This window comes from Tachypleus tridentatus, chromosome 10 (assembly GCF_004210375.1).
Source record: "Tachypleus tridentatus isolate NWPU-2018 chromosome 10, ASM421037v1, whole genome shotgun sequence".
Taxonomy (NCBI): domain Eukaryota; kingdom Metazoa; phylum Arthropoda; class Merostomata; order Xiphosura; family Limulidae; genus Tachypleus; species Tachypleus tridentatus.
In genome coordinates, this window is record NC_134834.1 from 193,563,983 (window position 1) to 193,582,173 (window position 18,191).

At 36.8% G+C, this 18,191-nt stretch overlaps 1 protein-coding gene across 1 annotated transcript in view; it reads right to left on the reverse strand.

Annotated features, from left to right (window-relative positions):
* Window positions 1-14,236, reverse strand: part of LOC143228614 (uncharacterized) — a 39,872-nt gene extending 25,636 nt beyond the window's left edge. Inside the window, exons 1-3 of the mRNA XM_076459839.1 lie at window positions 14,074-14,236; window positions 8,737-8,906; window positions 954-1,059 (exon numbers count right to left, since the gene is read on the reverse strand). Of these exons, the coding sequence (XP_076315954.1) occupies window positions 954-1,059; window positions 8,737-8,906; window positions 14,074-14,218 (421 nt within the window). The 5' untranslated portion in view covers window positions 14,219-14,236. The remainder of the gene's footprint in view (window positions 1-953; window positions 1,060-8,736; window positions 8,907-14,073) is intronic.
* Between the last annotated feature and the right edge of the window lie 3,955 nt (window positions 14,237-18,191).

The window sequence follows — 18,191 nt, forward strand, 5'->3', positions numbered from 1 at the left end:
ATCGCTCCAGAGAACGCGTTTCCACTGCTCCAGAGTCCAATGACGGTGTACTTTACACCACTCTATTGCGCATGGTGATCTTAGGCTTGTGTGAGGCTGCTTGGCCATGGAAACCGAAACCCATTTCATGAAGCTCCCGATGAACAGTTCTTGTGCTGACGTTGCTTACAGAGACAGTTTGGAACTCTGTAGTGAGTGTTGCAACTGTGGACAGACGATTTTGCACGCTACGCGTTTCAGCATTCGGTAGTGCCGTTCTGTGAGCTTGTGTGGCCTACCGCTTCGTGGCTGAGCTGTTGTTGCTCCTAGACGTTTTCACCTCATAATAACAGCACCTACAGTTAACCGGGGCAGCTCTAGCAGGGCAGACATTTGACAAACTGACATGTTGAAAAGGTGGCATCCAATGACAGTGTCACGTTGAAAGTCACTGAGCTCTTCAGTATGACCCATTCTACTGTCAATGTTTGTCTATGGAGATTTCATGGTTGTATGCTTGATTTTATGCACCTGTTAGCAACAGGTACGGCTGAAATAGCCACACCCACTAATTAGAAGGGGTGTCCACATACCTTTGGCCGTGTAGTGTATATGTGTATGGTGTGCGGTTCCTATGATTAGAAAAAATGTAAATGTTTACTTTGTATGTCACTCAAGTGAGGAAAACGTCCTGTCAAGGTGGCGCTCTTCTCGAGAATTGAAAACATTTTTTATTTTTTAAGCTCACAAAACAAAAATGGACACATAAAAATACCGACAAACAGTAAAATATTAACAGACAGACAGATATATATATTGTTGTATCTTATTCTGATCCATGAGGTCCATTCGCAGCAACGTTTAGTAAGTGAAACGTAAGCAAGGAAAATATATATATACATGTTTCTTTTTCCTAAAATACCACAATGATGTAGAAACTTATATCGATAGATAACATAAAAATAGAAACTTACTGGTATTCAAGCATTTCCTCAAGTCCAGAACGTCGATGATATATTCCACGTGCGCCATCTTTTCTTGATATGGGATGGTGTCAGGTAGTCGCAACAGTGCTGAATGCTGGGAGAGAAATATTTCTAGCCAGTCTAAAGGACCAAGTCTAAAACGCGTTGTTCATGAGTCGATCTTTCTTTTAATTCAGATATAGTTCTTAACGTAAAAGGAAAATTACTCCTATCTAGCTAGCTTTATTAGAAACACGAATTACAAAACGCTGAAAAAAAACCCAACAATAACAACAAACACTCGTTATTTTTAATTCCAAGATAACTGCAACTTTCACTCATGAAATCCTAGTATTACTTTCCGTTACGTAATCTTAAAAACTACCTTTCTCTTACATTACAGTATTTTAAATAATTGCGTTGATTTATATTAAGAAGTGATTGGGAAAGGCATTATTTTGAATACAAAATGTGTTAGTTTTCAAGGAACGTTATGTGAAGAAATTATTTCAAATTAAGACAAGTCTGGGAAGAAACTGTTTTCACTTATTTCAAATTAAGACAAGTCTTGGAAGAAACTGTTTTCACTTATTTCAAACTAAGACAAGTCTAGGAAGAAACTGTTTTCACTTATTTCAAACTAAGACAAGTCTAGGAAGAAACTGTTTTCACTTATTTCAAATTAAGACAAGTCTAGGAAAAAACTGTTTTCACTCAGGGAATTATTTCTATAAAGTTAACTTTTGTCATAAGTTTTCAATTATTATTTTTTGCCTTTAAGTTGCCAAGGAATCGGTTACTTTGAGCAATTAAAACTGAGATGATTGTTTCAGGGGTGGATACAGGATTTTTTTTTGGTGGGGGGGGTATGATCGACTAAGTAAAGTCACTAGGTCTGAGGTCAGTTTAATAATGGTGAGACAGTTGCTTCTTGTTCGGAGGAAATCCCACTCAGTGGTCTACGTAATCAAAATATTCTAATTGAAATGATCAGTACTTTATATTTCTGATTTCCCATTAACCTACACAATTTTGGTATGGTCAGTGGGGATGCATCCCCATACCTCCTCTATATCCATTCCTGGATTGTTGTTATTTTTAAATGCAAATTTTTCACTTATGAAAATATTATCACGACTCATTAAATTCTCACAGAAATATTAGTTTATTTCTGTTATAATTAAAATGTATCATAAGTACTGTTTTAAATTTTCAAATGTTTATTTTTTTCTGTTTCGGATATTCGTATCTAATTACACATGAGCTATATGCGTTGTTTGTTACTCATTTGAGCTTACAGGCTAGAGAAAGCAGATATTCATGGGTGCTGGAAGTGAGCCAATCTGAACTCATAATAACAAATATGTATTATGATACTAGTCAGTTTTTACCTGTCCTGAATAGGACCATGTACCTTACTATTTAATCACGTATGCGCGCGCACTTTATTAAGTCTTTTTAGAAAGGTTTTACGTCAGGTTATAGAATTGTTTGTTTGTTTTGAATTTCGCGCAAAGTTATTCCAGGGCTATCTGCACTAGCCGTCCCTAACTTTAGAATGAAAGACTAGAGGGAAGGCAGCTAGTCATCACCACTCACCGCCAACTCTTGGGCTACTCTTTTACCAACGAATAGTGGGATTGACCGTCACATTATAATGCCCCCACGGCCGAAAGGGCGAGCATGTTTGGTGTAAAGGGGATTCGAAATCGCGACCCTCAGATTACGAGTCGAGTGCCTTAACAACTTGGCCATGCCGGGCCAGATAGAATAACATTATAAATTTATTTCTGGGTAACATTAAATATGTTAAAGTTTAGTCCTAATTAAGCTATAACCAAAAGAAGAAGAAAAAGCATACAAGTTACAACGTTAATTCATCTCTTTACCGAATTAATAAAAAATAACTAATATTAGGCCTAACACAAGTAAACCTTCGATAACTGCGATTAGAATTCTTTAGTATTATTCTAGAAATCTCGTATTTAAAGAAATAATATTGTAACAAAGATAGTAATTTGACCGCATATGTTTTGCAGGTCTTTGGTAGTTCCGAAAACAAAAAATGTACAAAACATGATCCTGTCCTTTGCAAATATGTCTGTTCTTCTATTTATATATATAACACATTTGCCACTGTTGTATGTACATATCCTAAACATATGTTTCTGGCAATGTTTCTACTGTTTTATTTAACAACGCAAAAAAAAAACAGATAAAATTTTTGAAGCTATAAAAGTGTAACATCCTGTTTATTTTCTGCAACCCATACCCGTTCCGATGTTATGCAAGAGAGCCGGTGCTTATCAATAAAGAAAGTTCTGTGAAAGACATGGCAGCAGATGAACAACTATACGATATTATTACGTAGTTGGAAATTGCTTCTTCAAGGTAAACCCGTTGCACAACCTACCGTCGAACGTTGTACGATCTCTGGCTGTTCGCGATACTTCGTCATGCTCAGTGAAGCCGTGCAACAAAAAATTTCGAAGTCTCTACTCACCGCTAGGTGATATTAGTTTGTCTGCACTCGAGACGTTATTCGATGTGGTTTTCCATATACGTACGTGTGGCAAAAACGCTGCTTGTACGTTGTAATCTTTTTATCGCGCGCGTACACACGCACATTTATACACGAGAGAATAGCAGGACATCCACAAAAAATCGATTAGCCAACCTATAAAGTATTACTTAACTATAGTAGCTACTGCGAAATAACAATTAAAAATTAAATATATATAAGGATACGGCCTTCGATACGATGAGTTAGGCCTAAATTTGTAAGAAATGCAAGTTGCCTTTGCTTCTCCATTGGCAGTTTCACGAAATATATTTACATATTTTTCGTTTATTAAATTACACGATTTTTTCTTCGAGATGTGCCTAAGATACGTAGTTTTGTTTTCTTCTTTTAACTTCTCCACTTTTATTGTTGTTGTGAAATGATTGGTGCACTTAAAATGAGGTTTCTTTTTTAACAAGCAGTTAATAACGCAAAAGTCATAAAACGACCATCAAGTGCTACACCAACTAGATATGTTGCTGTAAAAGCGGTAAATGTTTATTATCAATAATGTGAAAAAAAAAATTAATTGGTTGATTTCAATTTAAAATATTCGAAGAATGTTATTCACCTCTTTGCAATCACACATTGCCACCTAGCGACACACAGGTAATTAAATATTTTCGTAATCTATTTAACACGTATAAAATATATTGGTTATTGTATTTATTCTGATGCATTTTTATGAAAAAAATCAACATTATTGACAAACAGTATACGTATATATTATTGAAAAGTTAATTTTTTAGTCAAGGACTAAAGTTTTACACAAACAGCACAACTTAGCACTAACGCAATAGGGTTAAACCTTACAAATAAGTTTGGTTTTGTTTGTTTTGAATTTCGCTCAAAGCTACACGAGGGATATCTGCACTAGCTGTCCCTAATTTAGCACTGTAAGACTAGAGGGACGGCAGCTTGTCATCACCACCCACCGCCAACTCTGGGGCTACTCTTTTACCAACGAATTGTGGGACTGAGCGTCACAATATAACGCCCCCACGGCTGAAAGGGTGAGCATGTTTGGCGTGAAGGGGAATTGAGCCCGCGACCCTCGGATTACGAGTCAAGCGTCTTAACCACCTGGCCATGCCGGGCCCTTTACAAAAAAGCAAAAATAACGCACCTCCTAAAGGGGTTCTGTGGTAAATATGAGGACTTTAGACGCCAAACTCCAAGTTTCGAAACTTTTGGTGAGAATAAAGCAGTCAAGTTTGTTGTAAGACGGCATAGCCAGGAGGGTTAAGGCATTTGACTCGTAATCTGAGAGTCGCGGGTTCGAAACCCCGTCACACAAAATGCTCGCCCTTTCAGCCGTGCGTTATAATGTGACGGTCAGTCCCATTATTCGTTGGTAAAAGAAGTCCAAGAGTTGGCGGTGGTGATGACTAGCTGCCTTCCCTCTAGTCTTACACTGCTAAATTAGGGACGGCTAGTGCAGATAGCCCTTGAGTAGCATTGCGCGAAATTCAAAAACAAACAAGTTCATTGTAAAAGCTGGCGTTAAGCAACTAATAATAGAAGTTTGAAAGTATAGCTTTGAACACAGTAAAAATATCATGTTAACATCCTTTCCACCTGAAATCAGAGCATACGTTTTTTTTTCTAACGTAACTGCGGACTTACGACGCTACAATTAGAGGTTCGCTTTCCTCGCGGCGGGAAGAGCGCAGATAACTGACTAATCGCTTTGGGTTGAAAAAATTAATAATTTAACCAAGACGTCATACATGTGCATATAAAGTAGTTAATATATGAGGTGTGTGTGTGTGTATATATATATACACAATTAGGTAGATGGATATTGTGTGTGTATATATATATATTATATACTACGGTTTCAAAATTCACTGAAGACCAAACACCTTGAAATGTATAGGTTCTACACCTTGCATCAAATGAATATACCACGTAATGTTATTCATTTCTCTTATGGAGGAAAGAGAGAAACCTGTTTACCAGCGAAGGTTGTGACCAGCCTTGCCGCTGCTAGTACCCCACTTGCGGTATTCCCGTAGGGTGTATCCGCCGTCACGTACTACTGAGAGTCCAGGCTAACGGCAGGCTTCCAAAGCATTGACCTCTTGCGATAATGACCCAAAAAAGAATTTAGACAGCACGTGGAGAGAGCCTGAGGACAAGTCATCTAGAATCGTTTGATAAAAATAGACTACTACTAGTTCTGTCTTACAAAGGGTTACTCAATGGTCACTCTCTCCTACTTCTTCTGACCATTCGAAATACACACGTCGCTCAAAATAAACCTTTTTTTAAAATAAAGTCTGTCAAACTAAGCGAACAGGAAAACTACTTTCAACGCTGTTTTGAAAACAACTATTGATACGCACCGATTTATAGAAGGCAAAGTAGCGAATACGTAAGGATGAAAAAAAAAAATTCAAACTTGTTTAAAGAAGGTTTCATAATGAAATATTTATAACTGTCTCTGATATGTAAGGCTATTAAACCTGAACCCTATATATTACAATCGACGCTCTAAATTTCTAGCGCAGTAAGCGTACCACATCGACTGCTATGATAGGTCTTTGGTAGGTTGTTATTTTATATTCGTAGAACAATTCCAATAACTTCTCTCCCCCCCCCCAGAAGCGTAAGAAATTTTTATCTATCTTAACCGTAGCATCAAAAAGGCAAAGCTTTAAAAAAAAAAAAAAACATCGAGTGAAAGCTGGGGAAGTTGTCAACATATTAACTCCACGGGAAGATGTCAGCATATTAACACTTATCTCAGGAGCTAAGGGTACCTTTACACAACAATTTGTTTAATATTAAAAGTAACTTATTTCAGAAACAACCAAAAAATGTGGTTTTGAACCTATCTTTTCGAGACACTATTTCATTTGTTAGTTAACGAATTGTTAGGTGAAATACAACATCCTCAAATCTCCATACTAGCTAGTACTAAGGTCTACCCGCTAGGAGTAAATATATATGTATATCAATAAAACTACATTATCAGCATTATTAACTAAGCAACTTCCGACATTTTTATCTTTCTTTTGGCTATCGCTATTTTTTATGTTTAGCTTGCAACTGAGATACAAACGACTTCACTTGTTGTTGGTTAGGGAATGTCGAAGCATTACGATAGTCAGCAGTGGGATAAGCAGACAGGAACGCTTTGAAATTGGTTACAAGCATAATATTGTATTAGGCTTACTGAACAATACCTCTGCGTGTTAGTTGGAGACTTCTGTGCTTCTCGAGCTTGGCGTTAAGCTAGTGATGCGCTGATGGAGATCAGTCACCTTACCACTTCAAATCACTCTTCGCAGCACCAACGCTAAACGAGTGCGGGAAGTGCCTTTTTTTTTCAGTCAATAAAAATGTTTAAAAAATTCAGTTAAAGTTAAGAAAAACTTGATTGAGTAGTATTTTTTTCTTCAACAAAAATATCCTCCATTTGCTCGTGAGAGACCGGTTAAAAAATAAGTCGTACCTAAAGGAATCCTCTCAATTAACCCTAATATTCCAGTTTTATCGCTTTCGTATGCTTTTTTATGTACACATAAATCCATTTTCAAAATAATTATCTCTAGAGTAACGAACAAAAGTCATAGTTGGTCTTGTCTACGGTTTGAACACCAACCAGGATCGCCAGAAACTAAATTAGGTCTAGAATGGTAACAACAGTAGCAACAAGTTTTCAACAACAGATTCCTTATAGACATACTCAGAAGAAAAAAGTGGTTCACGTATCCTGAATTATACGGCAGAAAATCTTCACCACTAAACAAAATAAGGTATTTCACCGCGTCATTTAACATATACCTTTTGTGTTTCAACACACCGTTTTGTTGTTGTTGTTCTAAGTGTGAGGATCTCAGGTTAGAAGTAAAAATGCTTCAGGCAAGTCTAGGAGTGATTATATTTTGAAGTACTTGTGCTGATCAGATAGTACAGTAGTTCCCAACCAGGGGTCCTCGCACCCCTTGGGGGAGCGAGATAACATTTGTTTTGGCCACCTTCACCTTTATTCTTAAATAAATAATTACCATGAGGGTGCGAGATAACATTTGTTTTGGCCACCTTCACCTTTATTCTTAAATAAATAATTACCATGAAGGTGCGAGATAACATTTGTTTTGGCCACCTTCACCTTTATTCTTAAATAAATAATTACCATGAGGGTGCGAGATAACATTTGTTTTGGCCGCCTTCACCTTTATTCTTAAATAAATAATTACCATGAAGGTGCGAGATAACATTTGTTTTGGCCACCTTCACCTTTATTCTTAAATAAATAATTACCATGAAGGTGCGAGATAACATTTGTTTTGGCCACCTTCACCTTTATTCTTAAATAAATAATTACCATGAGGGGGCGAGATAACATTTGTTTTGGCCACCTTCACCTTTATTCTTAAATAAATAATTACCATGAGGGTGCGAGACAACATTTGTTTTACCTTCACCTTTATTCTTAAATAAATAATTACCATGAGGGTGCGAGACAACATTTGTTTTGGCCACCTTCACCTTTATTCTTAAATAAATAATTACCATGAGGGTGCGAGACAACATTTGTTTTGGCCACCTTCACCTTTATTCTTAAATAAATAATTACCATGAGGGTGCGAGACAACATTTGTTTTGGCCACCTTCACCTTTATTCTTAAATAAATAATTACCATGAGGGATGCAAGAACATATTAAATTTTTAGGGGTGCGGGGCATAAAAAGGTTGGGAACCACTGAGATAGTAAGTGAGTAAGCATATCTGTTTTCACAGCAACTTATACTGAAAACCAAAAATTATGTTCACGCATTCCAACACGTAAAATCAGCATTTAGGTGATAAATATTTATATTAATGTGGTAATTTTCTTATCGCTTCATTGTTTGTTTGTTTGTTTCTTGAATTTCGCGCAAAGCTTCACGAGGGCTATCTGCGCTATCCGTCCCTAATTTAGTAGCGTCAGACAAGAGGGAAGGCAGCTAGTCATCACCAGCCACCGCCAATTCTTGGGCTACTATTTTACCAACGAATAGTTACATTATAACGCCTCCACGGCTGAAAGGGCGACCCTGTTTGGTGCGACGGGAACTCGAACCCACGACCCTCAGATTACGAGTCGAGTGCCTTAACCACCTGGTCATGCCGGGCCAAAGCTCAAGATACAGACAGACTGCAAACCTGGATTCCTAGCCACTGAAGGTACATCTTAAACCTTTATCTGTAACATATAATACCCAACATTATCTTACCATTAAAACTTGGCGAAGTGTCAGATTGGGGAAGAAAGCATCCTCCTGAAGAACGTAACAAATATTTCTCTTCTGTCGCTTGTTGAGGGGCGCTCCGTTCACTGTAATCAAACCCGAGTCAATCTTCACTCGACCACTTAACGCATTCAGTAGTGTTGTTTTACCTGAGCCTGAGAATTACGAGGAGTAAATACGAAATGACACGTGTCTTCAAACCTTTATGTCACGTGGAATGAATCACAAATACAAATATTACTGTTCGTGAATGGAATTTAATAATGAAATAAAACACATTGTTTGTAAAGGGTCGTAATAAAATACTTGTTTGATATCGCAGAATAGTAAAATGATTAACCAAATAGTCACGTACATAGATAGACCGTAATAAAATCACTCTTTGTTTATTATCAAAGGATGATAATCTTACCGCTCAAACACTCGCCTATATAGAGACCAAAATAAAATTAATTTCTTTGATTTCGCAGAAAAACGAAATGCTTAGTCAGGAATTCGTTTTCTAAAGACAAAGTTGCTGTCATTTTTTCTCTAAGTTTCAAATCTAGCTGTCGCGAAATGCTTAACCCTAAACTTCTCAACTAATAACACTGAGTTCTGAATGCTCATTACATCTTTTGTTTTATTTTAGGACTTTATTTCTGAAAACAGTTACTCGTGTCTTGTTTTTGTTTTTTTGTTTATATGTTTGAATTTCGCACAAAGCTACTCGAGGGCTATCTGCGCTAGACGTCTTTAATTTAGCAGTGTAAGACTAGAGGGAAGGCAGCTAGTCATCACCACCCACCGCCAACTCTTCGGCTACTCTTTTACCAACGAATAGTGGGATTGACTGTCACATTATAACGCCCCACGGCTGAAAGGGCGAGTATGTTTGGCGCGACCGGGATATGAACCCGCGACCCTCGGATTACGTCGAACGCCTTAAAGGTGAATTTTCAACAAATTTAATAATTACCTTAGAAACTGTACTTTGGTTAGGTATAATTCCTGTGTGGTTGCCATATTTTAAACACTTTAGATTTTGAGTAAACAATGAAACAAAATATGCAGGTCCTCGAACTCAAGTTCCTCTCGGTCGTTCGACTGTTTCCGTGACGTTTTACAACTATGACGTAATAGTTGCCAAACACGCTACGTTGCGCGTCGACCATTTTGTTCCTTTCAGTGCTGGTGTTTTATGTAAATCTATCGGTGATTTTTTTCGAATTACATACTTTGTGAGACTATTTTTGTCTTGATATTGCTACTTTATGTTTGTTTTATGATAACATGGTTTACTGCATTGCTTATGGTTGTAAAAACGGTTCGACATCGGGCAAAAGCTTCTTTTCGTTTCCGTGCAAGGAGAAGGAACAGACAAGGTGGCGACAGTGGGTGCGGATGGTCAATGGGAAGAACTGGACTCCTTCACACCATGCAAAGCTTTGTCAAGATCACTTTGAACGCTCATGTTTTGTGTCGGATCCCCCTGATTCCGTGGGTTTCAAACCAGGCAGGTTGAGACTGAAAAATCCATTGGTAGTAAACAGGATCGTCCCCACCATCTTTCCTCGTGTAGAACTGAGGACTGATCTCAGCCTGCAGCGTACAGGTTCCACCCCTCTGAAGCCATCCCTTGCCATCACGAAAAGAACAAACTTAAAGGTATGTGTGCAGTATAAAGCGATAAACAATAACTAGTATAATATAATAAGTTAAAAAGTACAAGTTTTTGAAGAATGTAACTAGACATATACATTTCCCATTCATGAGCGTGTTTGGCATTTGTGGCACCTGAAAGTCAGTGAAACCTTGATTTTCTGGTCTAGACAGTGGACAAATCTATCCCAAATAGAGTATATTCCAAGTTTAAAAGCTGGTAGATCATTCTGTAGATGTTTTTGTATCATTTTTAAATATGGAAAAATTTGAATAATTCCCTTTTCGAATTTAATATTTCAAGTTTGTTTGTTTTTGAATTTCGCACAAAGTTACTCGAGGGCTATCTGTGATCGCCGTCCCTAATTTAGCAGTGTAAAACTAGAGGGAAGGCAGCTAGTCATCACCACCCACCGCCAACTCTTGGGCTACTCTTTTACCAACGAATAGGGGGATTGACCGTCATATTATTACATCCCCACGGCTGGGAAGGCGACCATGTTTGGCGCGACGTGGATGCGAACTCGCGACCCTCAGATTACGAGTCGCACGCCTTAACGCGCTTGGCCATGCCGGGCCTTAACATTTCAAGATAAATTGAAATAAGACTATCTCTTGAACATGTTGAAGTAATCAAGAACATGTAATGTATTTAAAAAAAATTGTAGACTTGTAAATCAAATATAAACTCCATAACATATTTCCATAACTCATCATAATAAAATTAATCATTGTCATATCAAATGTAAATCTCATAAACCTCATAAAGCATGTTGTTTTAATATATAATCTTATTTCTTCAGCTTTCAGAGGAAAGTACTGCTGATGACACACTGCATACTTCTGTAGAGGAACTTGTGATTCAGTCCACCCCTGATGGTGACTTCCAAGACTCTAGAGCTGACTCATTTCAGAGTGTGTCTATTCAGACTCTTGTAAATAGATCATGATCGTTAGATTAAACATTCATAAGTTACAATAATTGTTGTATAATTTTATTTACATTAATTTCAATCTAACCGTGAAAGAATGTTATTATTTCAATACCTAAATAAAAACCTATTGTTTTAGCCTATCCCAAATATTCGAAGAGGGACACAGACTGGCTGGTATTCTGTTTCCAAAGGTGTACAAGTATTCCCATCTGGCTTGAAGACTGTAGCTACCCAGACAGAAATTCTTCCAACAATAGATTTTGCTTGTAGTATTGGTAAGTTAGTTTAAATATGACATTTCCATTCATTATTTAACAATATTCAATAGTCAGATTAGTCTTATTATTATTATTTTGATTATTTATTATAAACTATTGCTGGTAACAGTACATTGTTCATATACATCTAATTCTTTCACCGATTTTTGCAGAATCATCACGCTCCCCGCTAGTACAGTGGTATGTCTCCGGATTTACAACGCTAAAATCAGGGATTCGAGTCCCCTCGGTGGGCTCAGCAGATAGCCCGATGTGGCTTTGCTCTAAGAAAGTACACAAACACACACAGAATCGTCACCTGCTGATAAGAAGTCCTCTGTATCACAAGTGACAGATGCTGATGATGTTCATATGAGTGACGATGAAGGTGCTGATCCTGACTAGAACTTGTCAGATCTGTGTCAAAAGTAACTGTTCTAGGTTCGTTCAGAGTAGGTTCTAATTGATATGGCGCTACTCAACAGTGTTCAGAACACAAAGTCAAAACAGACTCCGCTTCTGTTTCTCTGTATGCACTGGCCACGTTTATTTACATTCAACGCGCTGGCGTTGGCGGTTTGTTTGGCACCTGTTACGTCACAGTATTTTCCTAGCGGCAAACGTAAAAACTAAAACGTTCGAATTGCCGCTCGGAAAGGGCTCTTTCTGCATCAAGTTCTGTGTTTCATTTATTAGCACATATTTTTTATGAAAAATGTAAACCTGCAAAATTAATCAGTATGAGTAGTTCTTTTGACTGCAAAGTTTTCTTTTTTCTGTAAAATTCACCTTTAACACGCTTGGCCATGCCGGGCCGTTACTTGTGTCATTACGAGATATTTGTATGACAAAATGCTAGGGTTAATTATAACAACATATTTCAACCGTAGGTTCCATTTATACCAGTACTTCATCAGACAATTCATAACCAGTACTACACCACTACTAATCTTCCCGGAAGGGGAACGAAGGCCACCTGAGAGGGTTACTTATTTTAACCACTCTCACCACTGTACAGTAGTAGTGTGTTCTATGTCTGTTAGTCTCTAGACCAGTGGTTCTTAACCGGGGGTCGTGACCCTGAGGGGTCGTTTGAAGTTTCTCGGGGGTCACGGAAGGTTTGGGAATTATTGGGGAATCACAGAGCAGTTTAGTTTTTTTGTAGTAAGTGCCTGTAACTGTCCACCAATAAGAAACACGCTGAAGTGCGGCAGTTGAACCGCACAGAGATGCTTGTTGCGCAACCACCTGTCTAATTTTGAGTAAAATTTTCATATATTACAACGTTTCGAACTGTCTACATATTTTAACTATATAATATTAATACATTAAACTTAAAATTTAAATATCAAAGTTTCCATCGTATTTAGTATATTTTCTCACTATATATTATATCAACCCTCACACTGAGGTGAATCAGTAGGTTTTGTGTGATGTTCAGTAATTCCATGGATTTTGCATTTGTTTAGCACTTGTAGCATTTCTTAAGCTCATTTATTTGTAACATTTTCAATAAATTAGGATCTTTATATAATTTTGTTTTATTCTACCTTTACGCAAAGTTCACCATTACAAAGATTATTATAGGGGTCACGGTAATACCCTGGAGAGTCTCAGGGGTAAGACGATGAAAAAGGTAAAGAACCACTGCTGTAGACACTAAAATGGCGTCACAAAAGGGACGCTTAATGTTACAGTATGCACTGTCGTGACGTTAGTAAAACTTGCGTTTTACATAAATCACGAAAAAGAATTGTACAGTCTGTAGAATACAACACAGTGTGACACGTAACCTTTAAAAGCAATGAGATAAAAAATTTGGTTTAATTTACTCTTGAAACAGAACATTTTCTGGGACCATGGGAAGTGCATCTAGTAATAATAATATTTTAAACCATTCCTCACTAGCCCAGTACATGCTTAGGGTAAGACGAACATTAGAAAATATTCAATTATTGTAAATATTTTATGTTAGAATTTGATTTTTTTTTTCGCATTTGATGAGGACAAAGCGTTTCTTGAAAATCCATTTACTTTATTTCGATACTTAATTATTAATTTGTAGTTAAATATTAGCAGAACACTGTGTCAATTTTGTTATACTTTTTTTAAAAGTGTAGGCAAACCTCTTAGACAAGAGCAAAACAACAAACACGTTTTGCTGCGTAGAATTTATGTCCATTACGAATCGAGTTAAACAGGTAATTCGTTAATTTAATCCAAAAGCAATGTTAGTAAAGAACATCTAATATTCACTTAGGATCATTATTTAATGGTTTAAGTTAAGGGAGTAAAATGGGTGATTTTAACCTGATGTTGATAAGATTATCTGATAAGCCACTTAAAACCATCATTAAATAGTTTACATAAAAAAATGACTTCTGTAAACTAACAGAACTGATACTAAAAGAGTCTTACAGAAATATACATTATCAATAGAATTATACCATGAGACCTACGTCTAATATTAGCCACCAGTGTGTTCTTACCACTTGGCCCCATCACAGACAACAGTTCGCCAGGGCGTACCTTTCCACTCACATTATAGAGAATTTTTTTCCCATCACGTGACACACAGACATCTCGGAAAATCAGCTCTGCGGGCCTTTTCTGTTTCAGGTTATCCTTACACATTAACTCGTGGTAGTCACTGGATCTAAGCGCAAGAAATACAGATTATTGTAGTTTAATATACGCAAAAATTCAAGCTTAGTTAAACGGTTTATTATGCTAATATTAGGTGTAAGAAACAGTAAATACATTGGTAAGGAATATGTGTTGTATTTAAATATTTCGTACAATTAATTCGGTTTCAAAATACAAATAGTTTTAAGTACTTAAACCGTTGCAATACATTTTTCTTAGAGGAAGCCGTTTGTGGAGCGGTTCGTTTGTTTGAATTTCGCGCGAGGCTACACTACGGATTAACCGTCACATTATTTGTACATAACGTCCTCACGGCTCAAAAGGCGAGCAAGTTTGGTATAATAGGGATTCGAGACCTTAACTCCTCAGGTTACAAATCGACCGCCCTAACCATCTAGCCACGCCGAGCCAAATTGTTAGAGAATTTGTTTGTTTGTTTGTTTTTGAATTTCGCGCAAAACTACACGAGAGCATTTATGCTAGCCGTCCCTAATTTAGCAGTGTAAGACTAGAGGGAAGGCAGCTAGTCATCACCACCCACCGCCAACTCTTGGGCTACTCTTTTACCAACGAATAGTGGGACTGACCGTCACATTATAACGCTCCCACGGCTGAAAGGGCGAGCATGTTTGGTGCGACGGAAATTCGAACCTTCGACCCTCAAATTACGAGTTGAGCGCCTAAACCTCTTGGCCATGCCGAACACAAAAAAATATGGATTAACTTTTCCTTTTCTCGTTAGGTGGTACAGTCTAAGAACCAACTCGCAGAACCCGGGTTATTTCTTCTACTATCAGGTGTTACAATCCAGAAACCTGCACGTAGAGTTGGGATTAACCTTTTTTTACATGTTAGACGTTACAATCTAGAATATCTTACACGGGATAACCACTTCTTCTACCGATAGGCGTTATACTCTGTAAACCAGCACACAGAACTAAAGTCTTTCTACTGGGTCTGTGCGATTTAGAACTGGTTAAATACTTTGTTCTTTCCCACTTTTAAAACCGTTGAACTTGAATTAATTTGTTTCTTTCATTTATAAAACAGGTCATAGGTCACAGTAAATCTGTTTGTACAGATGACGTAACCAGAATGTTTGTACTTCCGCAACATAACACGAATTTTCTTAATGTCCCGAAAGTCCATTCTGTGATAACTGACCCCCAGTGGCACACCGACATGTCTGCGGACTGACGATGCTAGAAACCGGATTTCGAAACTCGTGGTGGACAGAGTACAGATAGCCCAATGTGTAGCTCTGTGCTTAACTACAAACAAACAATCCACGATAACTAGATTAGATTTTACTGATTCTCCAAGTTGTTGTTTTTTCCCCATATGGACAATAATGTCTACCTTTAAGCTCACGTAACTGTAATTCAATTTCAGTACACAATGAAAACGGAGGTTTAAAAAACTCTGCGAAGAGAACAGTTACAGTCACTAAAGGAGAGAGGAAACCGTTAGAGTGTAACTCTACTCAATGATCATTGTTGTTATTTAATCCAGCTTTCTAGGAAACCTATCATCAAGTTGAAAGAGATGATTAATTTGTTATTAAAGTAGAAGTTGGATATGTGTTATAACTACCATTCTGAGGGTAGAAAATGGCATTCAAGATACAAACAAATGTAAAATAACTAACAGGAATCGCAAACAAACCCTGTTAGGACGTTCGAACAAAGGTACCTTGAACAGTAAAGATGCAGTTCAAGCAACAGAACTTTACTGTTGACTGCTAAGGCCTTACACATACAAAAATGCACAAAAAGAACGCATATTAGACTTACAAGGTAAAGCACATACACTCAAAACGGTAGTTTTTAATAATTTCTTTCATTGTTTATCTCTTGCCAGCCTACAAAAATTTTGCTTGGTATATTGCACCCGAAACTATAGTAATATACTAAATAAGGTACTGCGGAGGTCACAGGGATGTTGAAGAGTCAATTTCTTTTTGTTTTCCTTCATTTATGTAAGCTAAAAACATCATAATTCTAGTATTAATAATGTTATCATTATTAATTGAAGTTAGTTTTCTTACAAACATATGTTGTTCCTTTTTCAAAAGGTTAAGTACAAAACAGAAATGGCCAGCCAATAACAGATGAACATTAGATGACAGTAGCATGATTTGAGCCAATAACAGATGAACATTAGATGACAGTAGCATGATTTGAGCCAATAACAGATGAACATTAGATGACTGTAGCATGATTTGAGCCAATAACAGATGAACATTAGATGACTGTAGCATGATTTGAGCCAATAACAGATGAACATTAGATGACTGTAGCATGATTTGAGCCAATAACAGATGAACATTAGATGACTGTAGCATGATTTGAGCCAATAACAGATGAACATTAGATGACAGTAGCATGATTTGTACGCCATACGATCGATGTTTCTAAGGAACCACCCTTATATCGTGTATGCAATGAAGAAGCAAAGATAAAAATAAATACACATAACATAAAACTATATTACACAAATTCGTAGAGTAATTAATTTAAAAGACACAAAATGTACAAACATTTAAAGCGATATTTTAGACGTATATGTTTTAATTGAAAAGGCTGCTTTGTTACTAGTAAAGTTTTATAAGCACTTTATGCGCATTATGTCTTAAGTCTACACACATATTTGCTCATTGCTTTGCATATGTCTAAAAAATGTAGTTACGCAGAAACAATAAATGCTCGCTATATTCTCAAACAAATCTCCGTGACAATCTACATTTGCAGATCAACACTTTACGCCTCGAATTAATGCGATCAAATAGTCAATAGCTATACTAAATCATCATGAACCATATCAGCTAGTTACTAGCTATGTTTATTACCATTACAATGTTTAAAGTGCTAGCTAACATATCAAGTAATCCTTTGCTCATTGTTAAGCATAAGAAAAGCTAGCAAACAAAAGAAATAAAATATTGTGAATCTAAAACCAACAAAAAGTATACATTATTCTACCTCAAACTAAAACCCCTATTTTACTCCAGCAAACATAATTTAGGTAACAGCATTGAGCCAAAACAAGATTTGTAATTTGAGTAAATAATATCTACTGTATCTCCAGCTTTGTTTCCTTATTGTTTTAAATAATACCTACTGTATCTCCAGCTTTGTTTCCTTATTGTTTTAAATAATATCTACTGTATCTCCAGTTTTGTTTCCTTATTGTTTTAAATAATATCTACTGTATCTCCAGCTTTGTTTCCTTATTGTTTTAAATAATTTCTACTGTATCTCCAGCTTTGTTTCCTTATTGTTTTAAATATCTACTCTCCAGCTTTGTTTCCTTATTGTTTTAAATAATACCTACTGTATCTCCAGCTTTGTTTCCTTATTGTTTTAAATAATTTCTACTGTATCTCCAGCTTTGTTTCCTTATTGTTTTAAATAATTTCTACTGTATCTCCAGCTTTGTTTCCTTATTGTTTTAAATAATACGTACTGTATCTCCAGCTTTGTTTCCTTATTGTTTTAAATAATACGTACTGTATCTCCAGCTTTGTTTCCTTATTGTTTTTAAATTCCTATTTGCTGATTTTTAAATTCTCAATTTTTTTATTTACCTACAAATTGTATATATCTTTATAAATACATCTCAATGTCCGATGAGTGTGTTCCTCATATGTGTATGTTTAAAACATGATAAATCGATGAGATTACCAGAAGTACGTAGATAAACAAACAGAAGAATTGATATCTAGGCTGTTAGGACGCTCGACTGCAATCTGGAAGTTACGGGTTCAAATACCCATCACACCAAACTTTCTTGCCCTTTCAGCCGTGGGGCGTATAATGTTACGCTTAATCCATCTATTCGTTGGTAAAAGAGTAGCCCAACAGTTGGAGGTGAGTGGTGATGACTAGCTGCTTTCCTCTAGTCTCACACTGCAAAGTTAGAACGGCTAGCGCAGATAGCCCTCGTGGCTTTGCGCGAAATT